Source organism: Pleurodeles waltl, chromosome 1_2 (genome assembly GCF_031143425.1).
Source record: "Pleurodeles waltl isolate 20211129_DDA chromosome 1_2, aPleWal1.hap1.20221129, whole genome shotgun sequence".
NCBI lineage: Eukaryota > Metazoa > Chordata > Amphibia > Caudata > Salamandridae > Pleurodeles > Pleurodeles waltl.
In genome coordinates, this window is record NC_090437.1 from 1,325,413,072 (window position 1) to 1,325,434,286 (window position 21,215).

The following is a 21,215-nucleotide window of genomic DNA, read 5'->3' on the forward strand; positions in this document are numbered from 1 at the left end:
CAAATTTCAAGAAGAAGGAACTACAAGGAGAAGAAGGACTGCCCTGCTGGACCCCTGGCCTGCACCTGGACCCTGCACTCAGAAAGACTGCACCAGCTGCACACTTGGGCTTCACCACAAGAAGGACTTTGCCTGGCTTCCACTGGTTCAAGGAGGGACTCCCTGTTTGCTACAGGTGAAAAATTGCTATCCAGAGTCCCCTGCACCAACTCCTGAAAAAGTGACCAGCTGACCACTGTCCAGTGGCCAAAAAGGAGTTTGCGCCAGGTGTATTCTGGGAGTTGAAGTCCGCACTTCCCAAGGACCATCACAGAACTTCTGGACCCTTGGGGTGAGCTGTGGACCCCAAAAGAACCTTAAAAGAACATCTGGGTGAAGCCCCAGAAGTTTGGAAAAGATTGGAGAATTTTTGAAAAAAAGCTCCATAAAGTGACCGACCCGACGCGGAAATTCTAGCCGGCTTGCCTCAACCGCGACCCGGCCTGACTTCGTGGTTCGTCCCGGTAAAGAAAAACATCCAAAAAAGAGACTAAGTCCGAACGTAAAAAGTTGACCGGGACCTTCCAGCCATCGTATCCGAGAAGGGCTCCACGGACGTCGGATCAAGATCCAGGTTTACCCCGGTCGAAGGATTTTCATCTCGAAAAAACGACTAAGTCCGAAGGTAAAAATCACCACCGAGGAAACCGACTTCGCGTATCCGGACAAGGGCTCCAGGAGGTCGGATCCAACTGGCAGGTTCGTCCCGGGGAAGAAAAACATCAAAAAAGAGACTAAGTCAGAAGGTAACTTTTTAACCGAGGCCTCCCGCGACTTGTAGCCGAGCAGGGCTCCATCGCGGTCGGCCTGAAAGTTTGACTTTGCCCCGGTCCTGGTGCAACCAGATGGCCCGATTGGCGCTTTTTGTTTCTAAGCGCTAGAAAATAATAATACTTTAAAAATTCATATCTCCGGTTCCCCTGAACCGATTTTAATCGTTTTTGTGTCATTTTAAAGATAAAAATATAAGCTATTTTTATAAATTGGTTTTGGATTTTTAAACTGTTTCCTGTGTTTTATTTAATTACTGTTGTGTGATATTTGAATGCTTTACACTTTGTCTCCTAAGTTAAGCCTTGACGCTCGATGCCGAGCTACCAAGGCTAGAGCTGGGATTAATTTACTGAGACCTAACTGTACTTATGTGGAGGTTTGTGGCTTGTTGCTAGGTGTAGGTACCTACCTGCCCTACCAATAACCCATTTTCCAACAATGATCTTTTAATATATACACCCAAGTGATTAATTTGAGCCGGTGATTTCCAGTGCTGGGCACCGTCACTTATTTTTTAGAACTGGCACTTATTTTTCTGCCTCAAGCATTTACTACTAGCAAAAGACACATACGGGAAAGACAGAATAAGAGAACAACAAAAACACATCACACATGGAGAGAGGAGAAAGCTGCAGGGTTGAGTGGCAGGGTCAAGTTGTAGCTGTAATTGGATTAAGGAGGCCCGAGATGGCTTCAGGATTACACTTCCTCATTCCCCAGTGCTCGCACATTTAAATGCAGCAGCTCCGTGTTTCAGAGTAACGCTATGGGCATAGGCACGTTTCTACTTACAAATTAAGCACTGATCACCCGATTTGGGCAATGTTCTTTTCATTCAATTCAGCTTTTTGGGAATGCCTGCTTCACGGCCTCCGCGCTTCATGCAGCTGCTCATGTTTACTTTAATGGTTTACCTCATTTGGGGCCAGATGTAGCAAAGTTTTGTGAGTCGCAAATGGCCCGAATCGCTATTTGCGACTGTGCAAAATCGGAAATGGGATGCAAAAACCCCATTTCCGACTTGCAAAAAGCGATGTGAGCCGTTAGCGACTCGCAAAATTTGCGACCCCATTTTGCGACCCGCAAATAGCAAGTCGCAATTTGCGAGTCGCAAACCTAATGCAATTGCGACTAGTCGCAAAAAGCCCAGTTTGCATTTGCAATTTACCACTAAATCAGAGCAGGTGGTAACCATAACCAAAGTATAAAAGGAGACCCAGAAGGCATCTGGGTTACTCAAGATGGCGGAGATATACCTGATAGCAGTGAGAAGGAGAGTCCACGCCGCCCAGCAGAGGAGGAGTAGGGGCCACAGACAGGAGAAGATATATAGAACAAGGCAGACTCTTTTTCAGCAAACTGAGGAAGAGCTCTATGACAAATATCGCCTTAGCAGCGCTGCCATACTAGAATTAATTGATTTACTTAAAGCACAGCTAGAACACCAGACTCTGCGTGGCTGCGCCATCCCTACGCATGTGCAAGTGCTATGCTCACTGCACCTCTTGGCCTCAGGGAGCTATCAGGGGGTCATTGCTGTGGCAGGTGGGGTATCTCAAAGTGCAGTGTCAAGGTTCCTCAGGGCCTTTCTAGATGCCTTACTCACACACATGTCTCACTTCATATACCTACCAAGGAATGAGGCAGAAATTAACAGCACCAAGCTAGACTTTTACCGCATTGCCAAGTTTCCCCATGTCATAGGATGTGTAGATGGGATACATATTCAAATATGCCCCCCTGCAAACCTGGAACATCTTTTCCGCAACAGAAAGTGTACCCACTCACTGAATATTCAGGTTGTTTGTGACGCCCATTATGTCATCACTGACATTGTAGCTAAGTTTCCAGGCAGTACCCATGACTCCTACATTTTTAGGCACAGTGGGATACATCAACGCCTGGAACGTGGGGAGTGTGGAGACGGATACCTCCTAGGTAGAGCTGCATACACCTTGCAGACATACAGACAGGTCACTGTGCACACCAACCAGAACTTTCTAACAGTGTAATGTTTGTGCCCAACAGGTGACAGTGCATATGCTCTAAGGCCATGGATTATGACTCTGTTTTTAACACCCAGCAATGAATGTGAGAGGCGATACAACAATGCACATGAGAGGACCAGGAACCTTATCGAACGCACCTTTGGACTCCTGAAAGCAAGATTCAGATGCCTCCACCGCAGTGGAGGTGCCCTCCAGTATACTCCCATTACAGCATTCAAAATTGTGGTCGCATGCGCCATCCTCCACAACATAGCCACCCGACGTGGGCTACCTCTCACCCCTGCAGACCCAGATCCTGATGATGAAGAGCAAGAGCAACCACATCGCCATCATGGGGATCCGAGTATAGCTAATCAAGGCAGACTGAGACGGGAACACATCGCAACACAATACTTTGGAAGGTACGTGTCAACTCCAACCATACTCACCTATTGACCAAAAACTCCATTTGTTAAGTGGAACAAAAAAACGATTTAATTTGTGCAGAAATAGAACTATTTACAAATAATGACTGTTCATGGACATGTAAATGCAAACCATGCATGGGGCACATTTATGTCATGTGCCACATCAACAGGGCCAGGGTAATGTCTATGTCCTTCTGCGGCTCCTGCCAGCCTGGCTGGTCCCTGGTGCTTCTGCTGTGCTCTGCCTTGTACTCCGGAGCACCCTAGTGTCAGAGACACTGCTCACTTTAGAGCCCTCCTCGCTGTCCTGGTTTTTTTTCCCTGTGCCCCTGGACAGATGCCGTGCCTCCATTAAGTCTATGACGTGGGTGAGACGTCCTAGGCCCCTAGTCACATCTCCAGCAAAATGGCCCATTTCGACCTGGAGGCCAACTGTCCTCCTCGACAGGCATATGGTGTTCACAGCCAGTCTGCCGATGGATGTGGCCATCCTATCTAGTCTTTGTAGGAGCTGACGGTCCCTGCGCCGCCCACCCTCGGCCTGGGCCAGTGGTCCTGCCGCCCGTTCCCTCATGGACAGGGCAAGGTCCCCAGTGTTTGTGGCAATCATGTCGATTCTGGAGTTAAGATGCTGCATGCTGGCCTCGTTATTGCGGACAAAGCAGTGCAGCACACCACTAATCCTCCCTAATATGTTATTTTGCAGGCGCTGACCACGCAGCAGCTGTGCCTCACTGTTGCTGGGAGGTTGACGGCCGCATCTCCTGTACCTGCGTCGCCTGCGCAGCGGTGGCTGCCCTGTGTGTTCAACTGTATCACTCCTGCCTATTGCTGGCGCAGCCTCCTGGAACACAGTTGCAGCAGGTGTGGACATTTCAGGGATGATGTTGGACGTGCAGGTGGGAGTGCTGGCGGCTCATGAGCTGTCCTCATGGGGCTGGCTGCTGTGGGTTGTGGTGGTGTCTTGTGGGAGACCTGTGGGACATGGGGAACAGACTGTCAGTGTCTACTATCTGTTGCACACTTCCTAATAAACAATTGCCTATGAACTGCCTACTTGACTACATTTCCCATAATGCATCATTCTGGTGTTTGCTACCCTGAAATGGAGCTATCTTGGTTGAGCATGCCCCTGTCTACATGGTGGGTGGGGGTATGGCATTGATAGGGGTACAGGCATGTCACATGGTACTCACCGGTTGATGTGGTGGGCTCTGAGGTGTCCAGGTCTCCAAATCCTGATACTGCCTCCTGTTCCAGGGTCTCCTCCACCCTTTCTTCCAGGGGTGTGGGTGGTGGTACTGAAGATGGTCCCCCTCCTGTGCCTCTCATCTCCCGGAGCCTTTCAGCCACCCTCTCCTTGGTCCGGGAGCGGAGGTCATACCACCTTTTTTTTATTTATTCAACACTCCTGTGGCTCACCCCCAGGGAGTTGATTTTTTCCTGGATGTCCTGCCACAGTTGTCTTTTGGTGGCTTCTGGCACATTGAGGGCTGCCTTCCCAAATAATTTGTCATAGTGCTGACAGCATTCATCTGTCAGCACCTCCAGCTCCTTCTCTGAGAATTTAAGTTTTCTCTTCCTAGGAGTTCCTTCCATTGCAGCTTCTGTTTCTCCTGTGTGCAGTTCAGCAGTTAAAAAGGGTGTGGTCCTCCCTCCTCCCAGGTGTATTTGTAAACTTCCTGGCTGTGATGTCATCATCATGTGCCAGGAAGTGTTTCCAGAGTGTTCTGGAGTGGTTTCTGGAGTGTTCTGCAGCACCTGTAAGCAAATTACATACAACTCGCAATTTGCGACACCCACTCGCAAATTGCGAGTTAGTTTTTTGCACGGTCGCAAAAAGCAACCTCGCAATCAGCGGACTCGCTCTCTGCGTTGCGACTCCGGGTGCGAGTCGCTATTTCAACACTGACATTGTACCTGCATTTCAATTTGAGGCTCGCAATTTGCGAGTCGCACCTACTCGCAAATTGCGAGTCGCAAAATTTTTGTTTCCTACATCTGGCCCTTGTTGACTTATCTTCGCAGGCCTTATGAAACTCTTCTTAGCAGGGCTCTAATACGTGTCTTGCTGTCTTCAAAATGCACGCCGTGTGCTACATTTGACTTTTGTTTAATTTCTCTCACTGGGTGAGCATCTGTGGGGGAGGGACCCTGCGCTCGACCTACCCTCATGGCACTTGCTTCAAGAACGGGCCATGCACAGAGCCGCAAGTTTAATTAGAGATAACGGCACATTGAAGAAAAGCTTTACTGCAGACAGGCACCTTTAACTATGGACCCAGTGAAGGGAAAAACATTCTTGAGAAACGTGAGTAACATGCGCTAGTGGGAAATTGCGGTTACAAAGATAATTTGGTCATTTTTCACAAAGGGATTGAGCTGGGTAGATTTTGTGGAATTTTGCAGTGTTCGCACAGTTTTGGGGGGTTTGTCACACACCTCACATCCATGTAAACCACCTTGGGCACACACAAAAACTCACGCTCTGCCTTTCCCTCACTTCGGGCTGTTCTCTCTCGTGCATGTGCTCCCTCCTCCTTATCTACCACAGGGACGTGGGATAATTTATTGTATGTTTGCAACTCTTCCCTTCCTCCTTACACCAGTGTCGCTTTGCTTTCTCAGACCTCATGCCTTTCTCTGCCTTTACCTCTTTATTTCATCCCACATTCAGTGGATCTTTCTTTCACTTCTCAGTGTTTCATGTCCATTGGTATAATAAAACCACAAAAAAACAAATCTAGGGCCAAACTGCATTCACTTATATAGCTGTTGCTTTCTCCTTCCCTTGTCCTTTAATAATATGTGTTTTTGATTCCTGGAGTCGAGAAATATGTATCCAGCTAATGCTTGTTAATGGGAAACTAAACATCTCCCTGATGCTCCTGACAGACCCCCATGATTACATTTCTGAATGTGTTTCATATAATAAAGCTATCCAGTTCCGTGATCATAGATAAAAATAGGGCATAGTATTGATTCTACAATTCCTTAAATAACTTCCAAGTCGCCTCACATAATTGTAATCTATAGCAGCATTCACTTACATAGCTGTCTGCTTTCGCTTTCTTCTGCTTTCTGATTTCTCACGTTTCCCAATTCCATGCTTGAGTTGCTCATCACCAAGACATTTTACAGGATTTTGGGACTTGTAGTCCTGGCTTTAGGATTTAAAAAAGGATTGCAGATCCCAGTATGCAGTGAAAAAATGGGCTTGGTGAGATACTCAGGCATGGAAGTGGGCAACTTCAGAGCTCTGTTGTTGCCTGAAAGTCCGGGCTGGCTGCCAGCGAGACCCATCACATTTGTTTTTTTCTTTTTTTTTGCAGTTTTATATAGCGCAAACTCAACCCAAATGTATTGGACTGCTTTGCATGAGCCCAAGTTACATTACACTAGGATACCTGTACAGCATGTATGGGTGGCAACAACCATCTTCCTCTTTTAATAGCTGCTCCCATACAGATAAGTACTTGATTTCTCTTCTGGATATTTTGGTGATATATGTGTTTTTGATACGTACATGACAATGCAGCTATTCCAATTTGTGGAACACCTCTCCTGCATGGCCTCCATTCCCTAATCGGTCTCCAGACAGCAAGTAGACCAGGCTGGGAGGAAAGGACGTGTGCCTGTCACGCTGGCAGCACTCAGATTTACTCATCACATGGATATAAATTGGCAGAAGCTCCTGCTGAGTCCCGGTCTCGGTGGTGAATTCACATTTTTATTGAGAGATGACCCCGGCCCTAAGTAATAGAAAGTGAAAATGGACTCTCAGAGAAAAAAATAAGCTGAACCTTTGTTTCTACTGCTGGTTACCATAATTACCCTGTTTGAAAAAAAAGAGCCAGTTGGAATTACAGCCTCATAATATTTCAGGTTTGGTATCAAACTGATTGTTATAATAAATGCAACAACGTGCCATTGCTGAATTTAATATAACTAGTTCAGGGAAATAGTTTTAGAACTCTACCTGAAGGTTGCCAACTTCAGCTCTGTAGTGCCCTTCTCTGATTGGCCAGCCTCTGTCAGTCTGGCCTGGCTGCCCTGATGAGGTGGGAAGTGGCCTGGGCTGAACACAAAGAAAGTGCCTGGAGGAGAAGATCTGCCTCAGCAGACGGTAACACAGGATGGAAGGAACAGCCAAAATGGTCTTCAAAGGAGGGAAGGACATTCGAAGCAGCTCAGGACCTCCCCCATTTCCTGCAAACCCTGACAACCAGGTGCCCTCTTGATTAAATTAGGAGAGTGCAGGAGAGGGGTGTGTTAAGGATTTTTAGACACATCATTGGGTGGGCTCAGCCAGACCTAACCTTCAAAATTCAGTTTCTGCCAATTTGGATTTTTAAGGAACGTTTTTCCCTGGGATTGATTTTTGCCACACTTCCCAGGAAGTGGTTATCCAAGGGGGTAGTGGCCTGCCTGCGATTGGACAGTTGCTCCCCCATCCCTGCTTTCCACCCAAGGAGCTACATATAGCAGAGTTGCATTCACACCTCAGATTCATGCTAGAAGAAGATACTGGAGGAGGACTTCCCTCCTCGACCTCTGGCCTGCATCTGGTTACTGCAATCACAAGGACTGCACCAGCTGCACATTTTGGGCTTCATCAAGAAAAGGGCTTTGCCTTGCTTCTGCAACTCCAGGAGTTGACTCCCTGTAAGTTACAGGTACAAAGGAGCTACCCAGAGTCCCCTGCATCAAGTCCTGCAAGAAGAGCCCAGCTGACTAGTGTCCAGTGGTCATTTGAGGATTCTGACCAGGTGCATTCTGAGAATTGTAGTCCAAACTCCCAAGGAGATTGTTGTAGATGAATCACGGGGCCGGATCTGGTATATTTTTGACACAGAGTTTATTTGAAGTTCACACTAACCCAGTAAGAAGCAGAGCTCCCTCGCTAGCGCCTGGCTCCATGTCAGCTGTCCAATAATCACCCCACAGAACCATCAGCTAGGCGTTCTTAACATGGAATTGTCACCATGAGGAGCGTGCCGACAATTCTATGAATACAACATATCCACTCCCTTTATGTAAATGAAACACACTATTTAACAATAAAATAAAAGTACCAATTAGAATGTAAAATAAGAACATTAACAAGCATAATGCAATACAAAAGATTGCATAATATAATCTTGCAAATAGCTTGGAATTTCCCGACATCTTGGACCCAAATAATGCGTTTGGGTATCACAACCGGTGTTTAGTGTCTGATAATCACTTTCCCTTAAAACGTGATTGTCATTTAACTACTCCTCATCTGGCATGAGTAAAAAACTGTAGCATCCCCCACCACTTTCACCACCAATGTCACCATCTCTCTCCTCACCCCTTCTACTATAAAAGGCAACTTTCTTTTTGTTCCATCGTTGACCATTCTCCAACACGACATGAAAATCATGAACTTCCCTCACCTTGTATGGTCCATGAAATTTCGGAAGACGTCCACTAACCCGTCCAGGTCTTATTTTCACAAAATCTCCTTTCCTTAAAACTTTTCCAACATTTAATGTGGGAACTCCCCCTTTATCCTTGATTACCCTCCTCTTCTTTATTAACATAGACATCAATGAGCATTTCAATTTTGTCCCAGCCTCCCTGCCTCTCATCAGCATGAAGGGTATTTTACCTGTCCCCACATTCTCAGTCATTCTAAATGCCCAAATTAAGTCATTCACCATGTCATGTAGATCTCTGCCACTACTCAAAACAATTTAGATGATACCTTTCACCATGTGGTTACTCCTCTCCATTATACCATTTACTTGTGGATTGTACAAGTAAGTGCGGGAATGGCATATCCCACATGATCTTAAAAATACTTTTCATCTCGACAGAGGTTTATTGTGTCCCATTATCTGTAACTACCTTTACAGGACACCTTTTCTCTAGAAATATTTCTTCCATTGCTAATGGTAGTGATCTCCCTTAAAATTTTTACTTTCAAACATCTTGAATGGACATCCACCATAACCAATGCACATCTCAAATCCAGGGTAACTCCTCCAAGCGGGCCAATAAAGTCCATGCACACAAATTCATTTTTGGTAAGCATAGGAAGATTAAGTAATTTGCCCAGAATCACAAGATGTTGAGTTGATGAAAAGGCTCCACAGTTCCAAAGTCTGCAGCTCTGGCCGTTACCCCATATCCTTTTCCCATTGGGTCACTTGGAGCCTATGCTTCAATGCGGCCTCTTAATGACATAAATCATTGTTAGACTTTTCATACTTGGCGCGGTCTCCCCTAACATTTTGCCTCTGTTTACCAGGTTTTTGATGTGTGCTGGAATCAGATTTTGCTGTTTTTGCTACTCTGGGCACTTTACCCCTGCTAGCTAGTGCTAAAGTGCAAGTGTTCCTTTACAAAATGTGTATGTTTATCCATGATTGGCATATTTGATTTATCAATAAGTCCCTAGTACAGTGCACTGGAGGTGCCCAGAGCATGTAAATCAAATGCTACTAGTGGGCCTCCCGCACTGGTTGTGCCACCCACATAAATAGCTTTGTAATCGTGTCTCAGACCTGCCATGGCAGTGTCTGTGTATGCAGTTTTTAACTGTGAATTCGACTTGGCAAGTGTACGCACTTGCCAGGCCTAAACCTTCCCCTTTCTTCCATGTCAGACACCCCTGACTTAGCCCCTAGGTAGCCCCAAGGGCAGGGTGCAGTGTATGGTTAAGGTAGGACGTATAGTAATGTGTTTTTAACAATGTTTTTCACTGTTGCAAGGCCCGTCCCTCTTATAGGTTAACACAGGGGCTACCTTTAAATCTGATTAAAGTGTAGATTCCCTTTGGGAGAGGATGGACATGTGGAGTTTGGGGTCTCTGAGCTCACAATTTAAAAATACATCTTTTAGTAAAGTTGAGTTTAAGATTGGGTGCTTTAAAATGCCACTTTTAGAAAGTGAGCATTTTCTTGTTTATACCATTTCTGTGACTCTGCCTGTTTGTGGATTCCCTGTCTGGGTCAGTTTGACAGTTGGGCTGGTTGCACCTCACACTAGACAGTGACACCTGACTGTAGTCTGCATTTTCTGATGAGCCATCTGTGCTAGGAGGGAGAAGATGAGTGGTCACTCACACCTGAAAGGGCTGTGCCTGCCCTCACACAATGCAGTCTCCAGCCCCCTGGTGAGTGTCTGGGGCCTGGCCTGGGCAAGGCAGGATTTCACAATCAAGAGAGACTTTGCTTTGATGTAGGTCTACTTCAAAGGAGAAAATGGGTATAAGAAGAGCACCCAAAACCACAGAGTTTAGAACACTTCTGGAAACCAAGAGGAACCTCTGCCTGGAGAAGAGCTGAAGAGCTGAGGAAGAAAAGCTGTCCTGCCTGTGACTGTGCTTTGTGGAGCTATCCTGCAGTTGCTGCTTCTGCCAGAGTAAGAGGGCAAAGACTGGGCTTTGTGTGCCTTCCATCTTGTGAAGATCTCCAAGGGCTTGATTTAGAGCTTGCCTCCTGTTGTTTGAAGTCTCAGGGACAGCAAAGACTTCTGGAGAGACTCCTACTCTGCCCTGTGGTGCCCATCCAGTTCCTCAGACCCTGAAAGGAGAAGCTGGCAGACTAAGAGGAAGAAATCCACGCACAGAACGCCGTGCGGGGAAAAGATTGACGCAACTCCGATCTGCGGCTGAAGAAATGGCGCCCCACCGTCTTCGCGGATAAAAAATTGACACTTGCCACCTGTGCGATCGAAGAATCGACGCACGGAGCTCGATAACCAACGCACCGCATCTCTGACGGAGGCTGGTGAGATCGCAACCTGCGCTGTGTGGTTTTCGGATCATCGTGCGGCTGGGTTTCTGACGCAAACACCGCTGGGTGTGTAAAAACAACGCAAGGCATGCCCAGAACCGAGAGTGCCGACCGAATCGATGCATCGCTCTCCTGAGGAGAGAAGAAACGACGTGCCCCGACCTGACGGAAGGAGAAACGACGCAAGGTCTCGCTCGTAAGTGAAATTGACACATCACAAGCTCTTTTTGACGCACACTCACCCATGAGGGGTTATTTTTGACGCACCCAAGGTACATTTTCACACTAACAGTGTTTAAAACTACATGAAGACTTTTTACTTTTTAATTGATTTGTGTATTGTGGATTTTTGTCGTTTTGTCCTTGTTTTATTTAGATAAATATTTTCTATCTTTCTAAACCTGTGTTGTGTCATTTTGTAGTGCTTTCATTAATTTACTGTGTGTGTTGGTACAAATACTTTACACCTAGCACTCTGAAGTTAAGCCTACTGCTCATGCCAAGCTAGCAAGGGGGTAAGCAGGGGTTAGCTGAGGGTGATTCTCTTTTACCCTGACTAGAGTGAGGGTCCTTACTTGGACAGGGGGTAACCTGACTGCCAACCAAAGACCCCATTTCTAACACACCTCTTACCATGCATAAACTGAATCTTGCTCATTTTATAACTTTAAGCTGGTGCATGGATGTATTTATGTCTGAAATTGGAGTCCCTGGGCTAATGAAACAGTTCAAAGACCCAATTAATAGAAATCTTCAGAGAGATAACATGACCTTGGCAAACACAGCTTCCCTTTCCACAACTGCAAGACTCACATACATGCTAACCAACATGTATCCAATATGTAAGGTACAGAAACAAGGCCTTATTACCTGGAAAACATTTCAGCTTATAACAGCTCCCAATGTTTCCAAAACATGTGATTTCTAAAGACAAGACCATTTGTATATGTTCCTGAATGTGATTTGCATTCCAACCATGTCTTGGCAGGTGCTATGTTTTTTGTACAGTCTCAACATATATAGTGCCAACCCTCCTTCTGTTTGTGAACCCAGATGCTGAAGCATTTGGCCTCTTACATTTTGGGACTATGAGAAATGTAAAGTGCAATTGAGATCTCAATCGTTGGCAGCATATGCACAACAAGTCTACTGACAGGTACTGGTCCATTTCACAAGCCAGATGATGACAGACACACCCACTTTTCCATCTTTTTCATGTCCCTGCAGCACACTGTCACTGATTAGCCTTTTAAGCCTGTCTTACAGCACGTTCTCATTAGCAAACCAGCCAATTGTAGTTCTTTCACCCTTTCGATGGCAGCTTATTCAATAGTCTAAATGAGTACAGAAACATATTTTCAATGGGAAATTCCTTCTAAGGATTGTCAAGGGTCTACCCAACTGCTGCACTCAAGGGATGTAAAATACTCTACTTTATTGTAGGAAAGTACCCTCTTTCTTGTCATGGTTACCCCCATTTTTTGCCTGTTGTCAGTGTGTATGACTGTGTTCACTTGGATTCTCCTAACCAGGACTCCAGTGATTATGCTCTCTCGCCAAAAACTGTATTTCACCCACAATTGGCACAGTGTTGCCCCATTATATGTCCCTAGTATATGGTACTTAGGTACCCAGGGCATTGGGGCTCCAGGGGATCCCTATGGGCTGCAGCATATATTTTGCCACCCATAGGGAGCCATGCAAAGGGTTCTGCAGGGCTGCCATTGCAGTCTACACGAATCGGGTGCATGCACCCAGTTTCACTACAGGTCACTGCACCAGGTCACTGTAAGTCACCCCCATAGTAGGCCCACTTAGCCCAGATGGCAGGGTGCAGATGCCTGTATGTGATTTGTGCATTAGCAGAGGTGCCCCCACAAACTTCAGCCCCATTTAACTGGACTTTGTGAGTGCAGAAACGCCATTTTATAAATATGCCAGACATAGGTCACTACCTATGTCCAGCTACACAATGGTAAGTCTGAAACTGGGCATGTTTAGTATCAAAGATGTCGGAATCATACCCCAATACTGATGCAAGTATTGAAAGTATGATACCATGTAGTCTGGGGGCTCCATAGAGGACCCTTAGAGGACCCCCAGCATTACTACCACCAGCCTTACTGGGTTTTCCGGGCAGCCCAGCTGCTGCCACCCCTCAGACAGGTTTCTGACCCCCTGTTGCCTGATCTGATCAAACCGAGGAAGGCAGAACAAAGGATTTCCTTTGGGAGAGGGAGGTAACACCCTCTCCCTTTGGAAATAGGTGTGACTGGCTTGCAAGGGTAGCCTCCCCAAGCTACTGACTTTGCATTGAAGGGTGGTGCCCTCTGTGCATAAACCAGTCCACACCGGTTCAGGGACCCCCAGTCCCTGCTCTGATGCAGAACTAGACAATGGAAATGGGAGTGTCCACTCCCCTGTCCATCACCACCCTTGCGGTGGTGTACAGAGCCCTACAGAGGGTCCCTGGGTTCTGCCATCTTGATTCCAAGGTTGACAGGGAACTCTGGGAGCATTTGAGCGGCCTGGCCAGCCAGGTGATGTCAGAGGCACCCTCTGATAGGTAGTTACCTGGTTAGGTTAGGTTAGGTGACCAAGCCCCCTCTTTGGGCTATTTATGGTGTTCCTCTGAGGTGAGTCCTCAGATTCAGCATGCAAGATTCCAGCAGGACTCCTCTGCAACCTCTGTTTTAACTTCTGGTCTCTGGAACCGTGACTGGGCCCTCCAGGAACCTACAATCTGCAACATGGAATCCAGAATTCCTGCCAGCTTTGCTCCATTTTCCCGGCTGTGCATCCTCAGAAGACTGCAACTCTTCAGCCTGCACAACAAGAAGGAATCTCCCCTGGGGTGAAGTCATCACTCCCATGTAACTACAGATACCTGGCCGCCACAACTAGCTGCGTGGATCTTCCCTCATCCTGAGTGGCGTGGGTCCTGCATCACCGGTGGTGGTCCGGAGAGTCGCCCTTGGTCATCTCTACCAGATGTTGCACTTTGGTGATGGTAAGTCTTTTCCACTACATGCAAGACAGTACCCCCATGCACCACATCCTTTACAGCCTCACTTCCAAGGGGAACTTCAGGTGATGTGTAGCTCCAGCCCCCAACACTCCCTCCTGCAGCTCCTGGGCCTCTGCCTGGTCCTCTTTTAACCTGGGAGCATCTTCGTGGTCCTCTTTCAACCTGGGAGCATCTTCTGTGGTGCTGCGTGGGCTGCTTCTGTGACTTCTGTGTCTCTGTCCTGTGGTACACCTGTGGGTTCTGCCTCTGCTCCTGTGGGCCTTCTGTGATTCAGAGGGTCCCATGTGACTCCCCCTCCTGGGAAGAGTCCTCCTGGATCTTGGCAGCACCCCTTTTCCTCCAAATGTGAGTTTGCCTTTGCCAAGGCTTGTTGGTGGAATCCTTCACCGACACCCAACTGTAATCCAGCTTCCAGCATTGGACACCTTTTGCATGCATCAGGAACTCTTCTCTAGCTTCTGTGCTGCAGTGCTGACCTGTCTTCCTTTTTCGTCGACCAACTCCAAAAGGTACCTCTGGGTATGGTAGTATCCCCCTGGACTCCACAGAGACTTCTGGACTTGGTCTCCTCTCTCCACAACTCTCCATCTTCGGTATTCCACTGCTGGTTCCTTGCAGACTGTTCTGGGTGTCTTCTTTTTCTTCTTTTTATCCTTTGCGGAGGTTTTGAGGAAATCCAGTGTTTTATTCCTGCATTCCTGGTCGCTGGGGTATACTGCATTACTTACCTGTGTGGTTTCCTAGGACTCCCAGGTGCAGTCTACACAATTTACTTACCTAGATGGGGGCCCTGTGTTTGCATTCCACTTTCTTAGTATATGGTTCGGGTTCCCCTAGGGCTACTATTGCTCATTATTATTTTACACTGCTTTCTAACCTTTTCATGCCTCTTACTGTTTATTAGTATATATATATATATATATATATATATATATATATATATATATATAGTGTATTTACTTACCTCCTATTGGAAGGTTGCCTCTCTAGCATCTTCTAATACTGTGTTCCAAAAATAAAGTACCTTAATTTTTGTACAACCAAGTGCTTTTTTTTCTTGTGTGTCAGTACTGTGTGACTGTAGTGGTATTGCATGAGCTTTGCATGTCTCATAGATAAGCCTTGGTTGCTCATCCACAGCTACCTCTATTTAGCCTTGCTTCTAGACACTGCCTACACTTCACTGAGAGGGGATACCTGGACCTGGATTAAGGTGTAAGTACCATAGGTACCCACCACACACCAGACCAGCTTCCTACATTTATTAATTAATTTATCTATTTAATCATCAAAATAGATGGATGATCAAATTCATTTTCTGCAGTTCTCTAAAGAACAAGAACCGAATTGGAGGGTGGCCACCCGACAAGGTGCTCTTTTTCCTGCTCTTTCTAACATAACATATAATTTCATCTCCTTTGAAAGATCATCCATCCTTTAGAATATTTTTTGTTAAAAATAAATATACTATACTCTACTCCACCTGACATTTTTTTCCTACTGTATTATTATTTTATCCTTGCGCACTACTCTGAGATCATAATGTGTTTGTTCTTAAAAATTGATGTTTTTACCTCATACCTCTGTTCGTACTTTCCAACTCCATACCATTACTCTGCTGTTTCTATTTCTCTTAAACTCTGGTTCCTGCTTTATCTCTCTTTGTTTCTCTTTCAGGTACTCATTTCTTTCTACCACTCCAGTCTCTCTTAGCATCGTTTCAGTTTCTTCCCTATTACTCCTTCTCTCACTCTCCCTCTTGTTTCTCTTTCTATCTCCACCTCATTTCACTTTCTAGATTGGTCCTCTTACTTTTTTAACCCCACATTGTCTTCTTCTTGTTTCTCTTTCTCTCACTCTGGTGTCATATTTTTACCCACATAAATCCACTCATTGCCGCATACCAACAATCTGCATAGATACACTCCACACTATGCCACAAAATTCCACTATACATAATTTAATTTAACGCCATACTGTTCCATGCCACACCGTTGAGCACTACTTAAATCCATTCCACACCACATAACTCCAAATAAAACCATATAATTCCATTCCATAACACAATTTCACTACACACCACATATATCCAGTTCACAATACATAATAAACATCATACCACAAAATTTAACAGCACACCACATAATAAAACTCCTCTATATAACAATCCACAACACAAAATACCATTCCACATAATTATACTCCATAACACAGTCCCACTACACACAATTCCAATACACTTGAAAACACATAGGTACTATTCACATACTACCACTGCACAATATGTCACATCATTCCACTACACAAATCTACTCCACACCACACAATTCCATGCCACACAATGCCAAAACTAACAATTCCAATCCAACCCACATAATATCACTACTCTCCACATACATCCACTCCACTCCATAACTCATAGGTGAGATACATTTACAGGTACAACATCAATAGCTGTAACTCTCATTCTATTTTTTTTACACCCAGACACACAGATTTGCTCATACATATTTTTTTTTTCCGTCAGCAAAAAGGAAAAGCTATCCACACAGTTCCACGCCACACAATTCAACTCTGCATATTTGAATTCCACAATACATAACTCGACACTTGACCAAACCACATAACACAACTGAAAAACACAACTACACACCACACCACAAACATCAAATCCACACCACACAATTCCACATCATGTCACACATTTCAACAGCACACCGCATATTTAAACTCCTCTACATACCACTGCACAACACATAAAATACTATTAACATAATTACAATCCATAACTCACAATCCCACTCCTCTTAATTCCAGTACACTCAATACCACATAATTACTATCAACATAATTCCACAGAACACCAAACCACATAATTCCACTATACAAATCCACTCCACACCACACGGTTCCACACCAAACAATCCCACAACTATCTTATCAAGTCCAACCTACATAATTCCCCTACACACAACATACACACATAGGTAAAATACATTGTAATTTACAAGAGTAGCCCTAACTAATGCAAGACCAATTGCATTTCCAATGCTTGTTAACAAATATGGCTCTGCACTGTTTTCTTCTCCTTATGAAATGCAGCAAAAGAACATTGGAAGCTGCACTGCCTGGTACTAAAATGTAATACATTGTCTCCAGCTTTCACTTCAGCTTGTGACTAGTTGTCCAAAAACGCCTTGAAGTTGAACTCCTTCAAAATTGAGGTCATGGTGTTAGGCAGTTTGCTTGCCATCTTGACCTTGGGTTGGTTGCCAGACATGCATGTACTATAAAAATGGAGCTAGAGGGCCCCCCACATGACATATCCACTCAAGGGGACAGGGCACCGAATCACAGAGATTCAAAAGTATAACCCCCACTGGGAGAAACCTCATACGTACACCACACATATCTCTCATCATCCACTCATCCACTCCAATGATCAATCTTAATGAAGGAATATCAAAAACAATATTTAAACAAAATCCTGTACAAAGCTTATATGTGAAAAGAAAGATCCAGCAGGCCCCACAAAGGGCCTCTGTGCAAATTCTGTCCTAACAAAAATTGAGAGACAACACTCCAGACACCCCCCTGGTCTGTTGTCACTTGCTGTCCCAACTTAGGTATCCAATGGCTAATTGATTAGTGTGCCAAATTTCTTAATTATTCTTGGCCAGTTCCAGTGGGTCCAGCTATCCAGCTTGCATTGACGTGTTTCCTCAGGAAGATTATATATTCTCCAAACATATTATTTCATGTCTGCATCCATAAAGCATACAAACATCTAGATCTAATAGTAATCATCAAGTCATATCCACATCCACAGAGTGTTTCTCACTTCTCTAGTGTCCAAAATCAGGTCTCTTTGTTTGTTCCATTATATCCTCAAATTCATAGGAGTGTTAAAAATGAGATTTGGCTCTCAGTCTCAAATAGCTTCTCAAATAGCTTCAATGGAGCAACATTCCCACCCTTCCCTTCTATAACCAGCTACCCCTGGCCTACTTCCTTATATTCAAGATGGAACAAACATAGAAACGAAAACATAGATAATGTTATTTGACTGGTGGCCATCAGATTTGGGTCCTGTGACTACCCACAAACAGGTGGTGAAAAACCTTGGTATTAGATTGGACCACAAGCTTACTATGAAAAAGCAGGTCTCAGATACTGCAGGTACCTGTTTTCACACCCTGTGTATGTTAAAGAAAACCCTTCTGTTTTTGCCAGCATCGTCTAGAAAACCTTAGTACAAAGGCAAATAAGTAGTCGATTTGACTCCTGTAATGCTTTGCTAGCTTCTGCAAATGACAGCCTCCTGGCAAAACTTCAAGCAGTCCAAAATACCTCCACCAGGCTTATCTGCAAAAAACATCACCTCTTTTCAATCGTTACATTGACTACCCATTAGGACACATCATTTTTAACCTTTGCTGTATTACTCACAAAGCCCTCATGGGACTAGGTCCCTCTTACCTTGCACAGAAACTTACACCTTACTGCCCGGCGAGACTCTTGAGATCCAGTGACCAAGCATCACTCACGATTCCTACTATAAAGAAATCCAAAGCAGGTGGTGGAGCCTTGTCCAAGCCGGCCTCTGTCTAATGGAGCAAACTGCCACATGAAATTCACACTTCTCCTGACCATCCCTCCTTCAGAAAGATGCTTAAGACCACATTGTTCTAAGCTCTGTTGATCTGCTTGCCTATCAGCGCCAAAATACCTCTTTTGGGGTTATTCGAGCGCTATAACATGTACATTTAACATAACAGAATGACATTAAACTGCTTACATTACACTGCTGAAGAAAGTGGAATTCGTTTTTTCCTGCCTGTGGCACGCAGTTCAAATTGATAACTTCCCTGCCTTGTGGTCATTTGAAGAGTATGATGATGTTCATCTTCTACAGCACACATGTGCCCCCTACACCTCCCTGAATTGTGACATTGTAGTGTTTTTGTCAATAATGCAGCACTGTTTAGCTACTCAGAGAATCACAATCACACGGGGATGAAACACACGAGCTCAGACTGGAAGAGGCCAATTTTGAAATTCCTTTACTTCTTGTTTTAGGAACAGCCTTGTTTTTCAGAGTAAGCCATATCACCAGTGACATGCTTCTAACAACTCACTGGTGAGCAGGGCAGTGCAATTAAAAGAAATGCATCTCTCAGTGAGAACCTCCAATAACCTTCTTACATGTTTATTTGACTTGATCGAGCCGTTTTCCCTAAGGCTGTTTTACAAATTTCCAGTTTAGGGTGTAGGGAGTAGGAATAGTTGACTTTGCATTTTAAAAAGTATTGACACTATATAAAACCGTGCTGGTACTTCAAACCGTTTCTACATTTGGTGTTTGCAGTATGTTGGGTAACTTGACAGGTAAAACAAAATCTCATTTGTCAGTAGATCATGCAGTTGTGATTTTGTTTGCATCTTGGTGCTTGTGATTCTGATATTGTCTACATGATATTGTGCACATGCACAATTGTATGAGAATACATAGCAAACATAATATATGCTTAAAAAGGCATGGCCAATAAGTTACACTTTTTAGATTGCCGGCAAAGCCACTTCAGCTTTGTTATCAGCCTCAAGGAATGAAAAACAAACTAAAAATACCTAGAGGTGCTCCAAGTCATCCCTCGTAATCCACTGGCCTGTTTACCTGTCATTCACATTTACTTACACCCACCTCAGCATCTACTATGGGGAAATGTGTTTTGCAGCAGTTTTCCACATCACATCTGCCTGAAAAGAAGGGCCCTTTGGTGCCTCAGCTGAAGGATCAATACCTAACTTTCCATTTTACATCTTTTTAGCACTGGCCTTTGAGAGACACATCAGACAGTAATTAGACAGTTTTTTCCCCAAACAAATGCACATGTAATATGCACATATAGAGGGGCGTTTAGTCAGAGAGCTTCATCCATTGGCCTATTAATTTGTCATTTACAGTTTGATGTCACCTATCACAACATCAGCCTGGTGCAAAGGGTCGGCCCACTTTATCCATTAACCTTCTACTTGAGCGACTGCACACACCCTGTGCACTTCACACATTCACCTAAAAATATATCTTTCCTCTTGAACGAAAAGGCTAGTTTAAAGTGTGCTATTTGGGTTATTGTTTTACTCACATGAAATACTGCCTATATATTTAGCCCGCATTCTGGGTGCCTAATTTGTTTTCCATCAACTTTTTAAAGTTACAGAGTGTCTAAGTGACATTTTAGCTGCCTGAGAGCTCAGTGATGGCTTATAGAGGGATTTATTCTTGCCTTCTTCACAACTAGTAATAATAATAAAAAGCATTGTACAAATACATTAACAATCTCACAGTCCAGGCCAGGCCTACTGGCTTTGCCAACACTTGTTTTCTTTGTGCTTATTCTTTTAACACATCTGTGCTAAATTTGGAAAGAGGAGCCATGGTTGAGAGACCCATAGTTCTGCCAATCCAGGTGCATATTTGTGAAGTAGGCAAAATATTGTTAACCATCCATAAACTTTCTGTTGTGTGCTAACCAACTCGAGTGACCGCGTCAGAGACATATTCGTATCGCCTTCCGAAGCAGAAAAAACCTATCACCCCCTCTGGCTCCAAAGCCTGCCTCCGCCCCTGACCTTGGCCACAGAAAGCTTCTGGAACCCTAAGTTTACCTGGAGCATCTTTGAAAAAGTCACTACATGTTTTTAACTCAAATTCTCCCCTCTTCACCAGAACGTTAAATATCCGCAGTTAATTTTCACACGTCTTATTTGTAGGTTATTGGAAAGCGTAAGAGGGTTTACACCTCTGCACCAAACACTGATTTCTAGGGGTCTTTGAACGAAAGAGAACACGTCCACTTGCAGACCTGGCGATGCCAGGGCGTGCCCACCCACCTACCTCCGTCCATCCTTCTGCCAGGCTCGGGGCAAGTGAGTCTGACAGTCATGGGCCGTCCTCGAGCTGTCTCGTCTCCGTAGCGCAGTGTTTACGAAGCAGAGGGTTGTGCCTGTTTACTATGCGTCATGCCTTGGAGGCCATTGGCACCGACTTAAGAACCTCTGTGATATACAAAGCAGGAATGCAGATCTGTATTTTGGTAGGAACAAGCTGTTCAAATGTGCTACTTATTTGAGCCTGGTGACTCATCATAAAAGGTTAATTCGGTAACTTAATGCTCATTTAACATTGAAA

The 21,215-nt window shown here is 44.9% G+C and overlaps 1 protein-coding gene across 1 annotated transcript in view; it reads right to left on the bottom strand.

Moving 5' to 3' along the window:
- The window catches only part of LOC138257110 (long-chain-fatty-acid--CoA ligase ACSBG2-like), a 293,313-nt gene extending 272,322 nt beyond the window's left edge, over positions 1 to 20,991 (bottom strand). Inside the window, exon 1 of the mRNA XM_069205886.1 lies at positions 20,922 to 20,991. Within this exon, the coding sequence (XP_069061987.1) occupies positions 20,922 to 20,970 (49 nt within the window). The 5' untranslated portion in view covers positions 20,971 to 20,991. The remainder of the gene's footprint in view (positions 1 to 20,921) is intronic.
- Between the last annotated feature and the right edge of the window lie 224 nt (positions 20,992 to 21,215).